The sequence below is a fragment of the Kryptolebias marmoratus genome, linkage group LG6 (genome assembly GCF_001649575.2).
Source record: "Kryptolebias marmoratus isolate JLee-2015 linkage group LG6, ASM164957v2, whole genome shotgun sequence".
Lineage (NCBI taxonomy): Eukaryota > Metazoa > Chordata > Actinopteri > Cyprinodontiformes > Rivulidae > Kryptolebias > Kryptolebias marmoratus.
This window is the reverse complement of record NC_051435.1, coordinates 32,370,984-32,392,813: the sequence shown is the minus strand read 5'-3', so window position 1 is coordinate 32,392,813 and position 21,830 is coordinate 32,370,984. Positions and strand designations below refer to the sequence as shown.

At 38.8% G+C, this 21,830-nt stretch overlaps 1 protein-coding gene across 1 annotated transcript; it reads left to right on the top strand.

Moving 5' to 3' along the window:
• Positions 1 to 2,371: 2,371 nt before the first annotated feature.
• On the top strand, positions 2,372 to 16,400 carry vps37c (VPS37C subunit of ESCRT-I). The gene is made up of 5 exons (XM_017439809.3): positions 2,372 to 2,679; positions 4,067 to 4,176; positions 6,641 to 6,812; positions 8,999 to 9,081; positions 11,056 to 16,400. Exons 2-5 carry the CDS (start codon positions 4,084 to 4,086, stop codon positions 11,758 to 11,760), a joined length of 1,053 nt encoding a protein of 350 aa, XP_017295298.1. The 5' UTR covers positions 2,372 to 2,679; positions 4,067 to 4,083; the 3' UTR covers positions 11,761 to 16,400.
• Positions 16,401 to 21,830: the final 5,430 nt, after the last annotated feature.

Genomic DNA, 21,830 nt, shown 5'->3' with positions numbered 1-21,830 from the left:
CTACTAATAATATACATCCCAGAGTTACATAAACAGAATGTTACTCCATAAGTGTAAAATTAACTCTGCTTTTGCACAAAGTCTGCTAACACAAAAACATTTAACACTTTTGAATTTGCTGTGCAGAAACAACCTCAGAGATCTCTGTCCGGAAGAGCTCAGTCGTAGGAACAGCTAAGATACTGAAGACAACCCTCAAGCTCCCAGGCCTCTGGACCAGAGCTTGAAGTGAAAGGGGAATGGCCCATGTGGAACGAATAGGCTGAGATTTAGGTTTTGTGTTTTTTATGTAAGGAAATATTTGTTTCTTAAATTTATTATTTAATATTTAAAATTAGGCCTAAAAACATGCTGGTGTAGATTCTCAGTCATCCAGGCCATGGTAAATTCAAAAAAGTTAAAAAACAAAAACAACTGGACTTCTATTCTGTAGTTGAAGACGTTTCGCTTCTCATCCGAGGAGCTTTCTCAATTCAGCTTTCTCAATTTTCTGAATTGAGAAAGCTCCTCGGATGAGAAGCGAAACGTCTTCAACTACAGAATAGAAGTCCAGTTGTTTTTGTTTTTTAACTTTTTTGAATTAAGCCTAAAAAGTGCACTTTATGTTGATGATTATTTACTGTTTATTAGTAGTAAATTTTAATAAATCTGTCACTAATGGCACAGCACTGTGTTTTACATCTTTCTTTCCAAACAGAATACTTTGTGCTGGTTAGGGGTGCTAAATGTTTCCTAGAGGCTACATCACTGAAAAAAGGTTAAAAACCACTGGGTTAAGTTATTAGTCTAAGTAAAATTAATGACACATACTGGTAGCAGAGTTCTGGTTAGACTAAGCAGACATGTAAAGTACTTAATGACTTAAAGTGCAGTCATGTTCTGATTTGGTTAGAATGATTCCCGCACATGGTCATTTTATCACAGAAGTGGAAGCGCACTGGGTCAGTGTTTTGCTTCCGATAAAGATTGGCTGGGCTTGTTGGGAGGCTCATTACAGAATACTTTTGATTTTGTTGTCACGTTATTTATGATATATGTTTATTTAGATAAAATAAGGATTTTTCTAAGTGCTAATGGACTGATCAAAATCAGAATCATAAATTATTGGCCATGTGTGTAAAGAACACAAAGATTTTGTGTGCGCCTAGTGGTTTCTCTCAGGTAGTAAAAAAATACTTACACAGTGAAGAGTTTTGATCTTTTATAGCTTATTTTTATTGATATATAATCATACTATGCTGTTTGATAGGTGTTTCATGATTTAAAAGTTTGCTTAATATTTACGTAGTTTCAGAGTGTTAAAGTGTTAAACTTTATGTTTGCTTAAGGCCTCAAAAGGAAAGATGTTAGAAGGAATATTTTACAAGCTCATTTGTTTTGCAGAAATACCTGAGTTCAGCTGTAATCCGTCAAAATAAAATATAGTTATGCTCGCCGAAACGGTGATACTGGAATTTCTTAATTAATACGGTTCAGTGTTTCGTCATCTAACTCCCTAATGTCACCTAGCAACAGGGGTGGAGAAAGGTATCTTTATTTCTTTAAAAAGCCTTGTAAGGTGCTGAAGCCCCAGACTTTTTCTGCACAAGGGCAGTGGCACTTGTCAGGCTAAGTCTCCAGAATTCTAAACATGATTGCTCTTACAATATTGTTTGTTTATTTTACTGTTATTGCTTAATACAAGAACTTTAAACTTAAAGTGATGGTGTTTGAGAGATTCTTCTCAATTAAAGAGCCTGGGGGATCGAGGAATCCCAATAACAGTAAAGCATATTTACACATACTGGACAGTATACAAGCAGTATTTTTAGGATGAGTGTTTAAGGTGCAGCTAATATGCAGTATGAATCATTTACAAACTTTGATGTCACATGGTAAGATGTAAAAAATATAAACAGAGGCTAGTTAGTTAATTTAAAGGGGGATGGCTTGTGGAAAAAAGTGTTCTTATAGCAACTAGTACTGGTCTGGAAACTTCTGTATGTCCTGTTTAATGGTAAAAGATGGTGTCCAGGGTCTGAGGATTGTCACAGTATACAGTACGCACACTTTGCTAACAGTGTGTCTACATGTCAACAGTAAAGAGTGATACACGTAACACTTGACAAGATGGCGGCCAGAAATGTCGCCTTGCGCCGTCAGTTGCCTTTCCAGTGTTTCTCTAATTCAGTGGGGGTTTCCCTTGTATCAGCTGAGCAAGGAACATACCATTCCTCTGCGACTGCCGCTTCCGCCTGAGTTTTTCAGTGATAAGTAACTATAGTAAAAATCACTTGCATACATCGACAAATAAGGTGTAGTTAAAACATTAAAACCCCAAGAGCTTGTTAAAAGTCACCAGTGACGTTTTATAAAAATGATTGGATCCGAATACACCCCGTAAGCCGTGGAAGGTTCCAAAATGGCGACGGTTCCTATCAGAGTGGAGTGAAACTTTCATATTTTTCTTGTAATTTTCTTGATCGTGTGAACTATTCCTCCGACTGTACTCATTTCTTTACCAAGATAAACCCCCAGCGGAGTAGGTATGAGGGTAGTCATCGCTTGAAACGAGCTGCTCGGTCCGGTACTCCGTGTGTTTGCCCACCACATCACCGGGCTTCCTTCGAAGAAGTTACCGTTGGATGACTGAGATCACGGCGGCTGTTGACAACGGCTTGTTCGGTGCTTAAGCTTCAGGTGAGACTAGACGTTGGCCGCGTAGCTAGCTACATCACCGAGCGAAGAGCGCCCAAATTCACTCAGCTAGTCTCGTTTACACTCGTCGGAATTCGTCAGGACAGGTCTGAAATCTAGGAGACGTAACTTGTTACTGTGGACAGAAATCGGCGGTGTTAGATGTCAGCACAAGTCAGTGTCAGAGTGATTTCGACCTGCTGTTTTCATACAAGTGCCATTTTATTTTAACTCGTCTCCTCCTTCACTGTTCGCCCTATCAAATGTCTAAGTGGCCTGCACTCAATTACCTCGATAATATACACTCTGTTCTCGTTTTAAATACTCCCCGCTAGGCAGTTGTTAACAAAACAGCTTTTTCATGTCCCCCGTTTACCTGAATGTACAATAATCCCACCATTAATTCATCAGCGGGTAGCTTCTGGTTACTTTTGTTAACACTGGTGCAATGTGTCACTCACTTATAGTTTAGTTGCTTAAAATACAAATGCAAGGCCTATAAAGTAGTGATGGGACGTCTGAAGCCAGGCTTCGAGGCGTGTACCGAGTAAAAAGGGGGCGTGTCCGATGAAGCCCCGCTATGGATCTTGTGTCATATTAAGCAAAATTACGTGATCAACAACAAACGAGGCCTCGCATTACATCTGCCACGTCATTGCTTCATTTTGCGTATCGTTTTTTCAAAATAAAAGCGCTGTGAACCCTGTTGCTTCGTGGGTTGTAGTAGGTGGTTTGGTAGCGCGTCAGCAGAGCAGTTTTCATCAGCAGTGGTTGAAATGGAGCCGTCAAAAAAGAGAAAAACCTCTCATATCCGGGATATACATATTTGTAATATTAAAAACCAGAACTAGAACTCCCAGGAAGAGATGAGTTTAAACAAACTCTGTTTTAAGGAAGCAAGTTTCAAGCTCAAAATATTCAGTCTGCCCCAACAATCACTCAATTCCCAATACACTAAAGTACAACATATCTTCATTGTCAAATAAGTCCATGACATAAAATAAAACCCAACACAACCACAGATGGTCAAGGATTAGATTGGCTACAAATCATTTTAATAATTAAAACATGACAATTAAATATGATTTAATTGATTCTCCTGTTACTAAACATGAGTTTGATGAAAACTTTGTGACAATATTGCATTTACAAATTTTTGAAAGTATGATCCAACTGAGTGAAAAAGCTGTTACAGTTTCACCAGCAGCATGTCACTAGTGAGTGATGAATGAAGCATCGAGTAATTAACCTTTTTGCAAAGCAAAGTGTTGGAAAGCTTCATTGCTTCATGAAGCTTTATTTGCCCATCACTACTATAAAGTATTCACTTTCTGTTATCCAGAACTGGCTTTTAACTCTGATCATTTCCTTGTCGCTGTATGACGGACAGTTATCCTGGCCAATCAGATGGAGAAGCTCCAGGACCTGAGCCAATCAGAGCTGCAGGAGCTCCTGGATAACCCGGAGAGGGTGGAGTCTATGGCTTTGGAGTCTGACGAGGTACAACGTTTGCTTCTCACTTTTAGTTGATGTTTTCTAACAGCCGTTTCTGGATGTAAAACAGGCTTTAAAGGATAGTCTAGTCATTTCTAAAGTGATTTTTTTTTGTTATCGTTAGTTAGTACATCAGCTGTGACATCGGTGACAGAGCACAAAGATGCTAAAGTAAAGCCTGAAGTTGGACTCATTAGGCATGTGCAGACACATACACCTTCAAGGATTGGACAGTTTGTCTGTTATTAAGTTTGGCATTCATATATCGATGAGTGTTTGGTGAACACAGAGAAGCACCTTACATGTTAGCTGTTAATGAATGAGAAACATTGTAACGCTCACTGTGAACCTCGAGCTGGCTTTCAAAAGATAAGTTCAGACCGATATACGATGTATTACCTGTTCTGTAGGTAACTTGTCAGTCACATTAACCCATATGTTGCTTTTTTTACTCTAAAAGGGAACATTGTTTTACAAAATGAGCATTGTGTTGTATAAAAAAAGACCTAAACCCTGGGATTTAGATGCATACCTTGGTATGAGGGTCTGATACGAGTTAACTGTGAAGCTTGTGAGTATGCCTCATGGAAGTTACTACATTCACTTTTGTTCATAGTGGGAAAAATCAACACTTTGTAAAGAGTAGTGCCATTAAAAACTGCTAGGTCTAACTGTGAAGCGCATGAACTTGCTTAGTGTAATTTACATTTGTTTAATATTTAAAACAGCAAAACAATGAGCAGCAACAGCATTTACATTTGATAAAGTAAAATGCAGCTCTGAGCTATCTTATGCAATGTTACACTTTTACAGTGCCAACAGACTTAGTTTTGCAGCACCGTTCACTCAAATCAGTCACTCAAGTTTGTGATTGTGCTCATTGCTGCAGACAGACAGTCTGAGGCAGTCTCTGAGGTGTCAGTCAGTGAGGCAGCTCCTATACTTTAATTTGATTTGATTTCATCTGTGAAAATGCCATTTCACTTAGGTATGTGGATCCAAAGTAGGCACTCACTTTTACAGCACATGCAGTAAGGAGAGAAAACCTCTCTCTGCTTGCATGTCCCCAAAAATCAGTGTCCCTCGATCTGGCTCTCAGTTCCAATTCATTTTGCAAAACAATTATCTTCAATTATCATCAATGTGTCCTCCATGACGTCTAACTCATCAAAATGCAGACTGAGCTCTGTTGCAACTTTGACCAGGTGAACACAACTCTGCTTTGGGTGGAAAGCATCCTGGTCTTTGACGACTGGAGACATTTTTTCCAAGCTAGAAAAATCTCTTAACCTCCTGCTGTTTAGATGCTTGGTCCAAACACCGAGCTTGGCTTTGAAATCATTTACTTTGTTATCATAGGGGGAGAGGTGTCTGTTTCTTCCCTGGAGGTCAGAGTTGAGTGAATTCAGTTTTGCTGTTAAATCAGTCAGAAATCCAAGATCAGGTAGCCACACATCTGACCATCTGATCAGTTTGTATGTGTTAGCTCTGTGAAATTAAACTTTTGGTTTCATGGTGGTTACTAATAAAATGTGACTCGTGCATGTAAATTAAAAGCCTAGCATTCTTTGAAGGAATGCATATCGCCCGCCACCTTCATGAGTTCTGAACTGAGAGCATCTTATGAGAAATGATGGAGTTGAAGCGGTTTTTATCAAACTTTGAAAACAATGTTATGTGCTAGGGCTGCACGATATTAGGAAAAACTTGCAATGTGCAATATTAATTAGTTTTAATACTGCGATGACAATACTAATTGTGACAAACCCACATTTTCCTCATTCCTCACTTAATAGTTGTAATTGTACCTCTAATTGGAGGTACAATTACAACTGAATAATTTTTGGACTCAGCCTAATTCAAGATGACCACCACAATCAACTCCTTCGCTAACACACAAAAAATGGCTTTAACTCAGTTAGTTTTATAGATACTGAGCAAAAATCTGAAGTGGTAGTAGCTGAACCTTTCACAACACATACTCTGAGTGCTAACTGATAGCATGAGATCACGGATAGCCTTATTTTCAAGGTTTGACAAAAACTGCTGTAACTTTGTCTCCTCCCATCATTAGCTGATTTTAGTTTACAACTGTGTCATGAAAGGTGGTGGGTGATATGGATTTCTTTAGGGAATGGCATTTAATTTTACACGTGGTCTATTTGATTGACAGCACAGCTGTTATTTATGATTTAGGAAAGATTATTGTGAACTCATGACATTAGCTGTCCATGTAGACTTTAGTAAATGAGTCACTTTTGTCACAATAACAACTTACAGACGTTTGGATGTATGGGTTGACCTTTGTAGGAAGGTATAACACAACCAGTAATAAATCTAATTTTGTTTGAACACTTGATGATTTATGCCCATCTCTACATCCCACAGTAAGAGCTTTACATTGAAAAAAATGTAAATCCATTTTGGTCCATTACATGTGGTAATTTCACAGTCACTTTATCTTCTTCAGATTCAAAATATCCAGTTGGAAAGAGAGATGGCACTGGCATCAAATCGCAGCCTGGCAGAGCAGAACCTGGACATGAAACCTCGTTTGGAGTCACAGAAGGAGGTGCTGGTGGCGAGATATTCTCAGCTAGAGGCTGTCAGAGAAACCTACAGACAACACTGCTCCCTCAGAGGTAATGACAAATGAGCAAAGCCAATGAGGGTTGACAAAGTTTGAAGACTTTAAATTAGAAACTGCTTCTGTCATTATGTTTGCTAGTTGAGCAATTTGAGCTACAAAAACAAAAATTATAAATTAATTCTTCCAATATGTTACAGCCATTAGAATTTCAAGATAAACATGTCCACATGTATTAAAATAATGCAAAAAAACCCCAAAACATGGTAATTCCGTTTACCATTTTCTATGTTTTTTGAGGTTCGAGGCAACTTGCAATTAAAAACAAGAAAAAAAAAATTAAAATTAGACTGACAAGGGGCTTGGATACCTCAAAATGTTTGGAAATGTCCACCCCTCTCCCTGTGCTTTACAGAAATTGGAGAGGATCCAGGACTTTTTCTGTCTTTGTTACCTTTAAAAATAGAAAAAAAAATATGAACTTCTTGATATTCACATTATGCTCAGAATTAAAATCATCATTTTTGTAAAGAACTACAACAAAACATATATGTCATTAGAAAGTTCTAGATTAGTTCTCTCTTTAGAGGAAACTTCATATTTCTTGGGCTGCTTCTCTATCCATTGCTCATGTTGTAATGGTAGTTTCCCCAAAAGTACCAATGGAGGCCAGCCTTTATTTTTTATTTTTATCTTTGTTATTAGTGAACACTTGACTGTTTTTTTTCTACACTGATGTTAACTTAAAGTTGCTGTTATCAGTTGTAAATCCTTCAAAACCCCTCATACCTTGGTATGAGGGTCACAGTTCTGTACTGTACGGTACAACAAGAAAAAGAAACAAATGCCAAATGGTTCTTTTTACAGACAACTGTCCCAGAAGCAAAGACAAAAAGAAACCATCCTTTCAGTAGGCAGGTCTGGTACAGTAATGTAGGGTTTGTCAGCAGGTAAATTCACTCTAAAATAAAAACATCTTACGTTGCTGTCTTTTTTTTAATCCATCTGATCAGTTAAATAGTAACTTGCAGGCCATGTATCAAACAGAAAGTTTGATCAATTCCAGACAGGTATCGCCTAAGAAAATATGACTAAAATATAAAATAAATGAATGTTTGGTTCAGTTGTTTGACCAAAACTTTATGTAAAACACAGAACTGAAGAACATTTCTTAATGTGAAATAAAATAAATAAGTAAAATATGAAACACTCAGACCTCATAGCTAACAGAGTGCCAGTGGGAGAAAATAAATCTTGATATCAGGGATATTGAAGAAGCTTTTTAGTGTCATCTCTGGTCAGTGGCCGATGCAAAGTGTATCTTGATACGCTGCAAAGGATTCAGTTTTTTAAAGATACATGAGCAGCAAAAATTAATACAATTCTGCTCCTAGTCATGATGCAGTTCAGTCAATCACAATACGATATGATGCAATTTAATATTAATTTGATTCAACAAATTGAGAGTCTATGCAGTACAATATAACAAAGCAAAGAAATGTTTCACTGTCAGTTGTTGTTATTGAGACTAATTATTTAACACGTCTCGATTTAAAATACAATACACTTTTACAAAACCTGGCTCACGATTAAACAATACTCAAAAATGAGGCCTGGTATAAAATGAATAAACCTGCCAGCAGCAGATATGTTTAATACTCAGTCAGTAACTCAACAGTGAGCAGAAGAATGTACTTTCTACATTATGAAGAATAAAACACAAAGTAATCTTTCATTTATGTATAATATTAGTTGATCTTCAATAATCAGGGTGGAGCACACTTTTATGTTGTTCTTTAAACTGGTGCTGTTGCAGTTCTCCTCATGAACACTACACCTTTTCTGTAAACTGGACTTTTGTTCTGTTGCTGAACAGCTACAGAACAGTTTTGTTTCATATTACTCTGGAATCAAAGGAAAAATTCAAAGGATACATAACCATAGTTGTAGTGTGTCTCAATATAAACCTATAACAATTGTTTTTGAAGGATTTCTAACTCTCAAGTCATTTAGCTTTATATTCTGAAATACCTCAATTTCTCCATCATACAGACATGTTTAATGTAACTAACTTGAATTTGTAGACAAAAAAAATAAAATAAGACCTTCTGTATGTCAACTCTAAGCAGCTCACAATTACATTACTGAACCTTCTGCTGGTTGTCATGTTAGTGATGTCTAGCTCTCAGTCTCTTGTGTTTTCTCTTGATTCTTGTCTGTCCAATTTGTTCTCCTCATCAGATGGGATGATGGGTCAGGTCTCTCCAGAGGCATTATTCCCAAGATTACAGACGGAGAGCGGCAAAACAGATGCCGAGTCAGAGGTCAGTACTTATCTGATAATGGCTTTTGCAGCAAAACATTGTAATCAAATTGACAATGTTTTGAAGTTTATTTTTTTTCTAATACATGGCATAATGGACAAATGATTAGATTAAAATAGCTGCTAGTATTCTTTTCCAAAAAGGTCTATGTTTTCCACAGTAATAATGTTTAAAGTACCAACAGCAAATCTGTTCAAGTGTGTACCTAAAATAACAGTTTTAGTAAAAAGTAAAAATATTAAATAAAATGTTAAAAATAAAAAATGTGCAAAATCTGGTGAAATCCTGGGATACCTCCTCCATTCAGGAATCTTCTCATTGCAGGGTGGTCACTCTGAGGGTGTGTGTGTGGGGGAGTTGAACAACAAAAGTCATCTCAGGACACTGTACAAAAACATTCACATTAATTTTAAAATACCTCTTAATAAAAATGATCTATCTAAGGACGCCAGCAGATCTTCACTTCGTCACAGTCTCCTATCCTGAGCAGCACATTGGTGACAGTGAAAAGGAAAAACTCCCTTTTAACAGGAAGAAACCTCCAGCAGAACCAGAACCAGGCTCAGGAGGAGTGGCCATCTGCTTCAACCAGCTGGGGTTTGAGAAGACAGGAAAGAGACAAACACAGAATGACTGGTCCAGGTGGAGTTTCCTTTGGAAGAAAGACAAAAAAACACATGTTAATGATAAAAATAATTACAAATACAAACATGGAGAGCAGAGAGGGTAAAGACAGCAGCAGAGAGAGGAAATGTGGTCAGTTTGTCCTCCAGCAGTCTAAGCCTATAGCAGCATAACTAAAGGAGAGCTCAGGAAACCCAGTCTAACCCTAACTATAGGATTAATTAAAAAAAAAGGAAGTCTTAAGCAGAGTCTTAAAAGTAGACAGATTGTCAGGGTGCTTTACCCTTTTCTTTCTATAAATCAGGCTGGGTCAATATAAACTGGCCTTTTTGACAAAAAAAATTAATAAAAATAAAAAAAACCTCTTCAATGACAAAGTAAGAAAATTTCTACAAAGTAATGCCAATTAAATAAAAATATGTAATGTAAAATAAGTTATTGCTAAATATTAATGCTCTTTAAAAAGACTGAATAATTCAACTCAGAGAAGAGATTATTGAAAGGTACAAGTCATGGGACAAGTACGAAATGATTTCCAAGGCCCTAAACATCCCCAAGAGTACTTTTAAAGTCATCATCAAGAAATGGAAGGAATATGGGACAGCTATAAATCTACCAAGAGCAGGCCGTCTTCACAAACTGAGTGACCCTGAAGAAGGAGAACAGTGAGAGAGACCACCAAGACACCTGTCAGCTCTCTGAAGGAGGGCCAACTTTCAACAGGTTAGATGGGAGAGACTGAGCAACCAGTCCCAGAAATTAAGCTGCCTTTGTTCAAAGTCTTCCTTGTGAAATCTAAACCACTCGCAGATGAACAATTCACAGCTGTTTTTCTTCAGAAGCAAGTTTTCTAATAATTTAGCGTCTCCTGTTGAGCTGTCCCTTACTTCCAACCCATAACACAGTGCCCACTGGAGAACTTTCCTGGTGAGCAAGGGTGAGGAAAAGAGGAGGTTGGTGAGAGGTGGAATGAGCTGTGGGAAAAACTAAACTTCTATTCAAAATGACTCAGACAGCTAAAGGATCATCTTTAAATTATATACTTGTGTCACAATATCGGTATTACATGAAGAAAAATGCACGATATAACAAAAATGTGTTGTGTTTGCTGTTAAATGGTTACTAAGGTTGTAAATCAATTGTGCTGCACTGTGTTGAATTTATTTCTGTAGAAAACCTTAAGACAAACACACTGCTCTTCACATTGAATAATGTGTTGTCTAAGCCTTTGGCCTAAATGTGTGGATATTCTGTCTGAATCCAGGATAATTAGGCCATGGCAGCAGTATGTTTATAGATAATGTTTGGTCTGCTCATCAGTAAACCTCCTTATTTATCACTTGTCTTCAGGCTCTGGCTGATGAGTTTCTGGAGGGCTCCCTACTGTTAGACTCCTTCCTTGAGCGCTTTCTTCTCCTGCGCTCACTTGCTCACAAAAGACGCGTACAGATGGAGAAACTCCAAGAAATTTTTCGACAGAGGAGTGAAGGTATTCCCACCACCATGACATCATCAGCAGGCGCCAACCTGAACCCTGTCGTCACACCATCACCATGGAACCAACAGACAACAACAGCAACAACAACAAATGAGCAACAACCGAACTCCAAACCTCACCCAGCCCCTACATCTGCAGGAGGGTCCTCTGGGCTGCCCTATAACCAGTACCCCGTTCCTCCTCCCAACCCCCCTTCTGCAGTGGCAGCAGTGGGCTCCGTCCCAAACAATCCCCCGTCACAGTTCACCCCTTACGCAGGTTCTGGCTCATCTTTCACCCCAGCATCAAGCTACTCTGGGCCTAGGCCTGCTTTCATGGCTCCTGCTGCAGTCACCTGCCCTTACCCAGCTCAGCCCTCCTTCCCTGCTCCCCACCCTGGCTCTGCATTTGGCCAGTACACCCCAAGCAACCCAAGCAGCGGTCCTGCGCCATATCCAGCCTCTTACAGTTATGGGGGGTACAGCTACCCAGCTGGGCCACCCTATTCCAGTTCTCAGTCACCATCAGGGAGGCCCATCTACAGATCAGGATATGGAGTTCCTCAGCAGTACTCCTGAAGGCACTGCTGCTCCTCCACTTCACTTTCTCAGAATTCTTCCTTTCTTTTCTGTCTCACAGTCCCTACCCCCATCCCCTTCACCATTGTTCCTTCAGCTTCTAACCTGCTTCTTCCTTTCACTCATGTTCTTATACTCCATAGATTTTGTGCTTTACTTAACTTTGTTGCACTATTTGATTATATGAGTATCAATCAGCTCTCCCACACTAGTCTCAGGTTGTTGCATTACATTTAAGTGTAAAAATGTGTGTTATGTGGTTCTTCATTCTCCCACTTTGCAGACTCTACTTTTCTGTGTATTCCCATGTCTCAGAGAGTCACACAAGTGCACTCCCTTATATGTCAAATACATGACAAATGTGAGGTGTTGTAACAGTACAAACAGTGTGAAACATCCATCACCTATCTGCCTGCTTCACATTATTATTCATGACCTTCTTGAAAACCATAAGAAACATTTAACACTGTAAAGTAGTTAGCACAAAGTATGGCTTGTGTATAAAGTTAAAGGAAGGTGTGGGGTTGTGAAACAGCCTCAGCTCTAGCTCCTTGTTAGTTGATAGATGAATGCCTTGTGGACAGAGGAACTTACAGTACCTTCACAAATCATGAACACTTTTAATTTGATGTTCACAGGAAGTTAGTTGTGGCCCTGTTCCAATTTCCTTCACCTGAAATTATCAACATTTTGATTTACATTTTTATGTTTCTCATTAGAAAAGTGTGAACCTCATGGAAAAAGGTTTTCACATTGCTGGTTTTCAAAAAAAGTTGAATCACATGAAGAGGAATGGAAACTATGTTTATGAATCAGTCTTTAAAGGAAAACATGTATCTCTGACTGATTTGAAAACAATCAGCTTTTTCAGCACCTAGAGGAATAAAAATGCTCTGTACACTGAAATGAAAATACAACCGTCTAACAGAATTCCCCCAAACTTCTCTTCATGTTTGTGTTGTAAGTGGCCAAGGCCTGGGGTTTTCTTTGTGTCTAATTCCTCAGTTTAGTTTGCTGTAAGAGATCATTGTTCTGTTTTATTACAGTGACTCCACATCTCACACTGTGGAGCCCGATGTACACCTGAAAGTGTCTCAGTGAGCTGTACTGATTTTTATTTTTCTCCATTTTCTGATTAAAATGCAAAAAAGGAAGAATTTTGAAATACTCCACAAAAGGCTAATCAGAGTTGCTCATAAACCACCTGTTTTAGAAGATAAAATATGTGAAAAGGTGATTTTGATTTTTCAGTATAAAATTTTCCACAACCACAGCATGCTTTCCAGGGTTCTATTTAATGTTCCTGCAGTGCTGCTCAGCATAAACTCCACCTCCATCAGGACTTTGTTATACCTCTCTTCATGTAGTGTCTAATCTCAACATTAAAGGTCTATCTGGATGAAGCTTTAAGGAACATTTCCATAAATGTGACCTTCAAAATATTCATGTTTTTATCTTCTACCTGAAAAGGTTTCTAGGTTGTTGTTTTTTTGGAAAACAAATTGGTCATGTTATGAACTCTTCTTTTGTATCTTTAGTGAAGTTAAATTTTATCACCTGGAGAAACTCCAAGAAATCCTTCCCCCAGTCCTCCACCTATTCATTCAGTTTTCTAATAATTATTGTTGGCAGCTGGAGCTGTTGGAAGCTTTTTTTACTTGTCTAACGTGTGTCTTGGATTTTAAAGGGAAGGACAAAATATTTTGACGTGGGTTTGATGTGGAGTTGTTTTGAGTCATAGCTACAGTAAAGCTGGTATGTCACTAGACTGCGACTACTTCGCTGAGTTTTGAAAGCTTTATTTCTAACACCTTGGAACTCTTATCTGACGGCAAACATCCAAGACTAATTTCAAAGTCTAAAGCCACTCTGATGATAAATAATATTTCTTGAAAAACTACTCCACATCTGTTTATCTTAATTTTTCAAGTGTGGACAACAAAATTACGGTATGTGCAGCCAAGAATGCAGTTTTGCAAGCCATGCCCACAAAAATCAGCCATGTTTTTCAAACTCTGTCTGCTCTAATTGTGGTCTCACTGCTCGCTGGTCACTTGGTCACAAACACCCAAGAGTTCAGTGAGACTACAGCTGAAAATTCACAGATTTTCTTGCAATTTTCCTGCAGTTTTTAGTCTCCAACAGTTGCAGCTCAGTGAGATACCATCCTTACCAGTGTGGTACCAGTTAGATGAGGGTAGTAAGTTTAACCCTACTCAAAGGAACATTTTTACACCCAACCACTTTCCCATCAGATGGTTTCTGCACTGAAGACTGACCGCATTGAAACCATTATAGTCTATGAATAGGTCTGCAGTCCATCACAATGCTGTGTTGTAAAACTGAATCATGTTAAGCATACCTGGTCAGAGTAAATATCTTTTGTAAGTTATGCTGTGTAAAAAAACAACAACATAACTTTATTGACTAGAATCTTTTAAATGTTTGACTAATTGTTAATTTGATTTTAAATGTATTTTCTTTTCAGTACCAAAGCTAGACTTCATGATGTTTTCTCCATGATTCGCTGAACAGATTTTGCTTTGTCTGCTGTCTAATGCAGGTAAGATACTGACTGCTCATAACTATTCCCCCCACTTTTAATTATTTGAATTATTTCTTTAAAAGTCCTGCACTGGAATAAATAAAAGTCCACCACACATCAACTAATATGGAGTTTAATTCCTTAGAATTTAATTAGCAAATCAAATGAAAACTTGTCAAGTGGGTCAGAGACGTTACCAGAGATTTAGGTGAAGTTTGGAGAGCTTTTGTGGCTATTTGTGTCCTGGCTTCTTTTATTCTTCAGAAATTGGTTCATCGTATCAGCTCAAACAACATATTCTTCCTAAAAAATAGTTTACATTTCTGAACAGTCAGTATTTTACCTGCAGTGGACCACAGTCTGAATGATTTCAGTTTAGAAAATCAGACCATTTTCTCAGAAGAGTCTGTTTTAACAAGTTGATTGTGCAGACCCAGAGCCAAAGTGGATCATTGCTGTGTTTGAGACCGGGTTAAACAGGGTTCACATGCACTGTTATGAAATCTGAGATCAGACTTGTTGTCTGACTGGATGCTCACTTGACTCAAAAGAACTTCTCCCTGATTCTTTAAACCCCACGTCAGAAAATCTGAATTATCCTTTAAAGACCCTGTTGTTTCCTATGGTAATTCACACAGACAAGAGTTGGGTCAACTGAGCCTCACAGCAATCCAGCACCAAATGTGAATATGAAAGTAACATTTTTATGGTGGATCCAGTTTGACTTTATGTCATACAGAATTAGGCTCAGCTTCAAAGTATCTCTTCTTTCGTTTAATGCTGCTTAAATTTATTGCACAACAAAAGTTTTATTTTCCACTTTAAGTCAGAATTGTGTGGTTTGAAGTTACAAAAGTTAATCATCAGATTGGTGCCAATTCAATTAAAATAAATCTTAAATAAGTGGACTTTCCCTTTTTTCTGTTTTCACCTCCAACAAGTTCTTTAAACTTGACTTGGTATTTTTATTGTAATCTTGCTCCAGATAAGAAAGGAAAACATTCCATTCCACCTTGGCTAACCAGAGGCAGAACAACCAGAATAAAACAAGGCAGGACATTTCTGTAATTTTATTTATGTCTTCTAAGCATCCAACACCGGCTGTTTACAGGAAACCCTGTGGTAGCAATGCCAGAAAACTCATTAACCTTTATTGAACAAACAAGCACAAAGAAAATACTTTCAGCTTCTTTGTCCATCTTCATCCAATTTTGAAATACCGACACAATTCAATGCAACACTCAGAAAAATGGTGAGAAAAGAAACACATTCACATTCATTTGTTTAAATGACACTTTTTTTTAATTCATTTGCTAACTGTTTTGGATTTGTAAGATAAAATTTTGTCCATTCTTATTAAATACAAGGTTAAAGCAGCTTAATAATTTAAAGTTTTGTTTGATGAAGACTGGTTTGGACTGTAGACTTATCTCTCTGCAAAGTCACAGTGGCAGAAGAATGACGTCTGGTCTTGTCCAGTTTTCCTCTCAATCATGTTTGACCATATGTCCACCGTCTTTCTGTCCATCTGAGAGAAACAGAACTGGCTTCCTCCTTGGAAAACATGGTTTCAGGTGATATTTTTTGGATGCAGTGGCAGATTGTGTTGAGTGACAATGATTTTCCCAGATACTCCTAAGGTCATGTGACTGTTGATCACATTGGCACGATGGTTTCTTGTCACCAGATGACAAAAAACTAAAGTGGCCTTTTTGTACCAAGATTTGCCCTGACTCCATGCAGCTTTTTCCAATATTTAACACCCTCTAGATGCTGGAAGTCCTGTGTCTCTGGTGTTAAGTTTTGCATTGTTTTTATTTTGAATGTGATCAATGATTCTCTGACAGCCCCAGTGATGGTTGATGATCCCTCTTGATTCAGAAAGACGACATACATTATCGATGATCCTGTCATATTCAGTTTTGACACCCTCACTGTCACCAACTGATGGGCTGATTGTAGAGTCGATAAATTTTTGTCTTTTATATTCTTTTTCTTTTGTTTTTTAATTTCTAAGTCCAAGTTGGTGAGTGAAGACAGTGAAAATAATTTTCTTTGTATTCAAGTCTTTAAAATAAAAGGTTTAAACTAATTACCAAATTGCTGATTTGTTTTAATTGAGATGTTTTTGAGTAAAGAAATTAGGACTGTACTGTCAACATTACAAAATATCAGAAGACAAATATCTTTAAGTGATTGTGTGTTGAATCTAAACGTTTTGATTCTGACTGAATAAACCCATCAGTGAAAACACCTCCAGCTCATTCCAGGCGGGGAAAGAACACGAACACTAAAGGAGCTGTTTTGTTTATTACCTAATGATTGTGTGATTGAAGGGACATGGCTTCAAACACAACCAGAGAAAAAGGATTTTATTTCACAACACTACAGCTAAAAGATTCCAACAAAATCCTCAAATAATTTTTCAATAATCACTGAAGAATTAAATGTTATACTATTGCCTGAACTTAATACTGAAGTCCAATTAACACTGCTTAAGATATTTTAAAAGCTAGTATGTTTCCTCAATTTTTATTTTTTCTCTCAACATTAGGCTCACAAAAATGCTGAAATACTCATGCCATACCACTAATTTCATGTCAAAGTACAGAGAGGAGCATTCTTAGTTTGACCAAAGACTCTTCTAAAACTATTTGTGTTATTGTTGTTTTTTATTGTTTAGTACAGTAGCTGACACGTGCAATCACATTAAATAAATAGAAACACAGCAAACAGCTAAACGCTCCGCAAACAGCGAAATGCAAAGACATGAATGATGCAACCCTTCAAGACACACAAACAAAAAAACAAATGCAAAAGAAAAACATTCCAAATACCAAAACACACTAAAAACCCTGAAAACTCCAGCAAGTAAAAAAAGCTGCAAGCTCACTCCATTAAATGGAAGTGCACCAGACCACCAGGGTGACTTGAGGTTAGATTCAGTGGTGTCTTCCTGCTGTTTGACCAAGTTCTGGCAGTCAGATATCACCTCTGTGTGCTCCCTCCTCCTAAACATGGTGGTTCACTTAGGGATCATCAAAAAATTACTGAACCAATGACATTTAAAAAACGAAAATGAATAAGCCTCCATGTCATGGGAACTTCTGACCAGGAGTTAATATTGAAGTGTTTCACTAGACTGGACAAATAAGACACACCTAATTGTACCTGATTGCAAGGCATTTTTTTTATTTTTCTATTAATATTTTTATGAAAATAAAAGGTTTTTTTCTCAATAGTGTCCATGTCTTGAGACCAGGTAATGAAAAATTTATGTTGAATTGTTTCATTAGGTGGATGTGTCTTATTTGTCTAGTCTAACGAAACAATTCAACATGGATTGCTGAATTGTGAGCAGTGTGGTGGCATCTTATTGATGTTATGGTAACAGACCGATGTTCTAGGTGGAGTGTGATGGTAGCAGCGACGGAGTATTTACGACATGGGGCCCAGACACACCAGCAAGAATTGTTTTTTAAAATTTTGAAGCAGAAATGGCTGTGCTGTTTTATGTCTCAGCTACGACCATGATTGTTACAAGATGCTGGAAACAATCTTGCACAAATGTAATTGACCCCCATAGTGGTAACATTGTGCTAGTGTGGCATGATCTGCATCCTGACATGGTCTGAGGGAGATAAACCAGGACAAGGCCTGGGTGTAGTGCAGTTTGGAGGATAAAGAAGAGCATATTAGGAATGCTAAAAATAGCAGGTGAGTACTAAAAGCAGCGACTTCATTCGTTGGGAAGTGCGCCTCAGGAGAGAGCATCATGAAGGTTTTTGAATTTAACACAATTACTCTATTATTCTGGTTTGCATCACTAAAGGATGGCAGGTATTCCAAGACTAAGTCAAGAAAAAAAAAACACTGACAGTGCTTGTTATTTAGTGACTAATTCAAATTAATGAATTACTTATTCAAGCATGTGACTTTTTAAATAAAAGCTGTATTAGTAATTGAATATTATAGAAATATGTCATGTAATCCAATGCATATAATCAGAAACATTTCTTTGTTATATTTTGTAGTAGCATTGATGTGTATTACCCAAAGTTAGTCGAGTAAACTTAACGAAACATTATTTTTTTAAATTAACAGAAAGATAGAGTGTGTAATAATTTTAATGACATTGTATTGTTGTGAAAGACCCAGGCAGCAGCTAGCCAACTCTACTGGTGTCCTTGACCCAGCCAGAATAATGAAGACTAGAAGGTTAGGGGAAAACCAAGATTTAAAAAAATAAAAGGCCAAAGCCCTGGCACCATAAAGTGCCACTTGCAAGGAGGGGAAGGACGTGGCAGCAGAAAGGACTTATGTCATCATCTCAGGAGAAGAAAGGAGCCAATCCTGAGAGAGAAATGAAGAAAAGTATGGCCAGCAGGAGGAGATTTCAATAGGCTATTTTTAGAGGACTATATAAGTATTGAGTTCTTAAAAACTATAAAAACACTGAATCCTGACTGTAAGTCTCAGGGTCCTGGTGGCTGAGAGAAGGACCCTCCACAGCATTTCACTCTATTGTCTGCATGAGAGCAGAGTTAAAGGCCAGTTAAACTTGCATTTGACTCTCTGTCTTTCCAAGTTTTTATGATTGTAACTCTGCATAACTCAAGTCACTTGTCAATGTACCCGATGACTGACTCAGTAATCTTTGTCATTGTGTGAGTAAGGATTAAAGATTACTTTAAAAGCGTACATATGAGCCCTGAGAGATTTTTGATGGATTAATATTCTTCCTTTGACTGAACAAACCTTTCAATTACTCTTTGAGAGGTGACTAAATAAAGTATTTAGATAGATGAAAAATGAAAGCAACCACAGACAGGAGTAGATATTGTGGGGTAACTGTGTATTTAGTAAAGAGAGGGAGGCATTAGGTGACGTCAGGGCAGAGCGACGGGCAGTTCAAGAATAAAGTTAAAGCCACGTTAAGCTAACAGCCAGACTCACGTGAATAATTTAATAACACGACATGGTGTCAGAAGTCCTGTAGCTACGTGGAGAGGAGAAGCCGGTCGGTTTTTACGCCTACGGAAAAGAAAAAAAAAACAAAAAACAAAGAAAGAAAAGAAAAGGACGAATGAGTGATGGAGAAATTGTGAGCAGCAGAACGGGGGAGCCATCTGCAGCAGCATTGCAGAGAGTTGCAGTGGGCCCAGGACCATGTGCTACGTTCAATATCAATATCCTTCAACTTTTCAAAACTGCAAGAGTGGGATAAATGGATTAGAAGATTTGAAAGGTTTCGCCTGGCAAGTAACCTAAATGCAAGTTCCGAAGAGAATCAGATAAACTCGCTGATATACTGCATGAGTTATGAGGCGGACGATATTTTACGCGGGCTTACACTGACGACTGCCGATAGAGACACTTACAAGGGGGTACGTGATAGCTTTCAAAGATTCTTCATTGTAAAGAAAAATGTAACAGACGAGCGTGCCAAGTTTAACATGCGGAAGCAAAAAGAAGGAGAGTCGGTGGATTTGTTTGTCACTGTGTTATATGCATTAGCAGAACACTGTAACTATGGGGTGTTACACGACGAGCTAATCAGAGACAGACTTGTTGTTGGACTGTTGGACAAAGGGCTCTCCGAACGCATGCAGCTGGACGCAGAACTTACATAAGATAAAGCAGTGAGGATGGCACGTCAAAGCGAGGAAGTAAAAAAACAGCAAGCTTCTCTACAAGGAGACTCCAAAGCGCAGGCTAGTGATGCTAAGTTTGTGGACAGAGTCAGAGAGTCCAAAAATAGCAAGTTTGCTAAAAAAAAAAAAACCCTCAGCATGTCAATAAGACACACAAAGCTTGAAACAGCAAAGGGAAAGCTTTACAGTCACAGTGTTAAAAATGTGGCAGTTCTCCATCACACCCTAAGCGTGACTGTCCTGCAAATTAAGGCAAATGTCACTCATGTGGCAGAAAAGGGCATTATAGTCGCGTGTGCAGGACACCTAAGTCGGTGCATGAGGTGGAGGAAGAGGAGGAAGACGCCATCTTCATTGGTAGCATCACAACAGATGGTGATCCTTGGATGGTGAAAATTAACATTCACGACAATAGTGTGACATTTAAAATCGACACAGGTGCCGATGTCACTGTTTTGCCGCACGTGGTGTTTCAGAACATATTTAAGGACAGTCCACCCACTAAAAAAGTCCACTAAAAAAAGCTTCTAAACCACTCTTGGGACCGGGGAGAAGTCCACTTGATGTTGTGGGCATCGCCAGGCTGCTGCTTAAAAGAGGTGGGAATGAAGAGATGGAGGATGTGTACATAGTTCGTCACCTGCACACTGCACTGTTGGGAAGACCTGTAAGCTGTAGGCTGGGGCTAGTCGCGCGCCTAGACAGTGTTACCATAGAGTCATTAAAACAAACTTACCCAAAACTATGCAGCGGACTTGAAGACGTACACCAGCCATACGCCTTAAAGCTTAAACCAGGGGCAGAACCGTTCTCACTAAAAACACCAAGGAGGATCCCATTGCCATTGATGGACAAAGTCAAGCAGGAACTGTCCCGCATGGAAAGTCTTGGTGTGATATGTAGAGTCGAGGAGCCAACGGACTGGTGCGCTGGCATCGTGGTGGTGCCTAAAAAGACAGGGGCTGTACGCATATGTGTCGATCTAACCAAACTGAACGAGTCAGTGTGTCGAGAGAAGTTCATCCTGCCATCAGTGGAGAAAACACTTGGAAGATTGGTTGGAGCCAAAATTTTCAGTAAGCTGGATGCCAATATGGGGTTTTGGCAAATTCTCTTAACAGAAGATTCAGCAAAACTAACAAAACTAATCGGATACTGCGAGAGTGTCTATCTGTGATGGCAATGGCGGCAGCGGCAGCAACAGCAGGAATTTACCGTCCTGACAATGCCTCTTTTCGCATAAAACCTGAAGTCTACAATACTACATGCGGTAAAGTGATTGTGGAAGATGAGTTTTTACATTTTATCTCTGCCAAGATAAAAACACTGCCGCACGATGACATTGTTTTGTTGGCTACAAACAATTTCTCATCTGACTGGATTGAAGAGTCCAAACGTCTCCTGTATGAACTGTGCCCAGCAAAGCAGCGTAACATCAAACATAAGGGCGCACAGAAAGACGTAAATAATGTGAAGGACTGCTTGAAGCTGTTAAACGAGCGTGGTGAGAATATTCCCCGTTTTGTCTCGCACTACCTGGACGACCTTCCACCTGTTGGCTTCGGCAGCATTGATGCCTCGGCTCTGCTCGGTAGAATGGAGCGTCTAAGCCAGGAAGTCTCTGTGCTAAGAGGAGCTATGGAAGCTCAGGCCACTGTGAGCGAAAATCTTGGACGAGCGACGGTGAATTTGGAGCGCCGGCTGACGGATATTGAAACACCTCATGAATCTAGTCGGACTAACGAACCCGTGAATGGATCGACGCAAGCTGAGGCGCAATTGGAAGGGCTACGTGGAGAAGATGCTAAACGGCAGCAACCAGAAGACGCTTCCAATCAACAAGTCCTGTCTCCGGCTTGGAGTACTGTTTT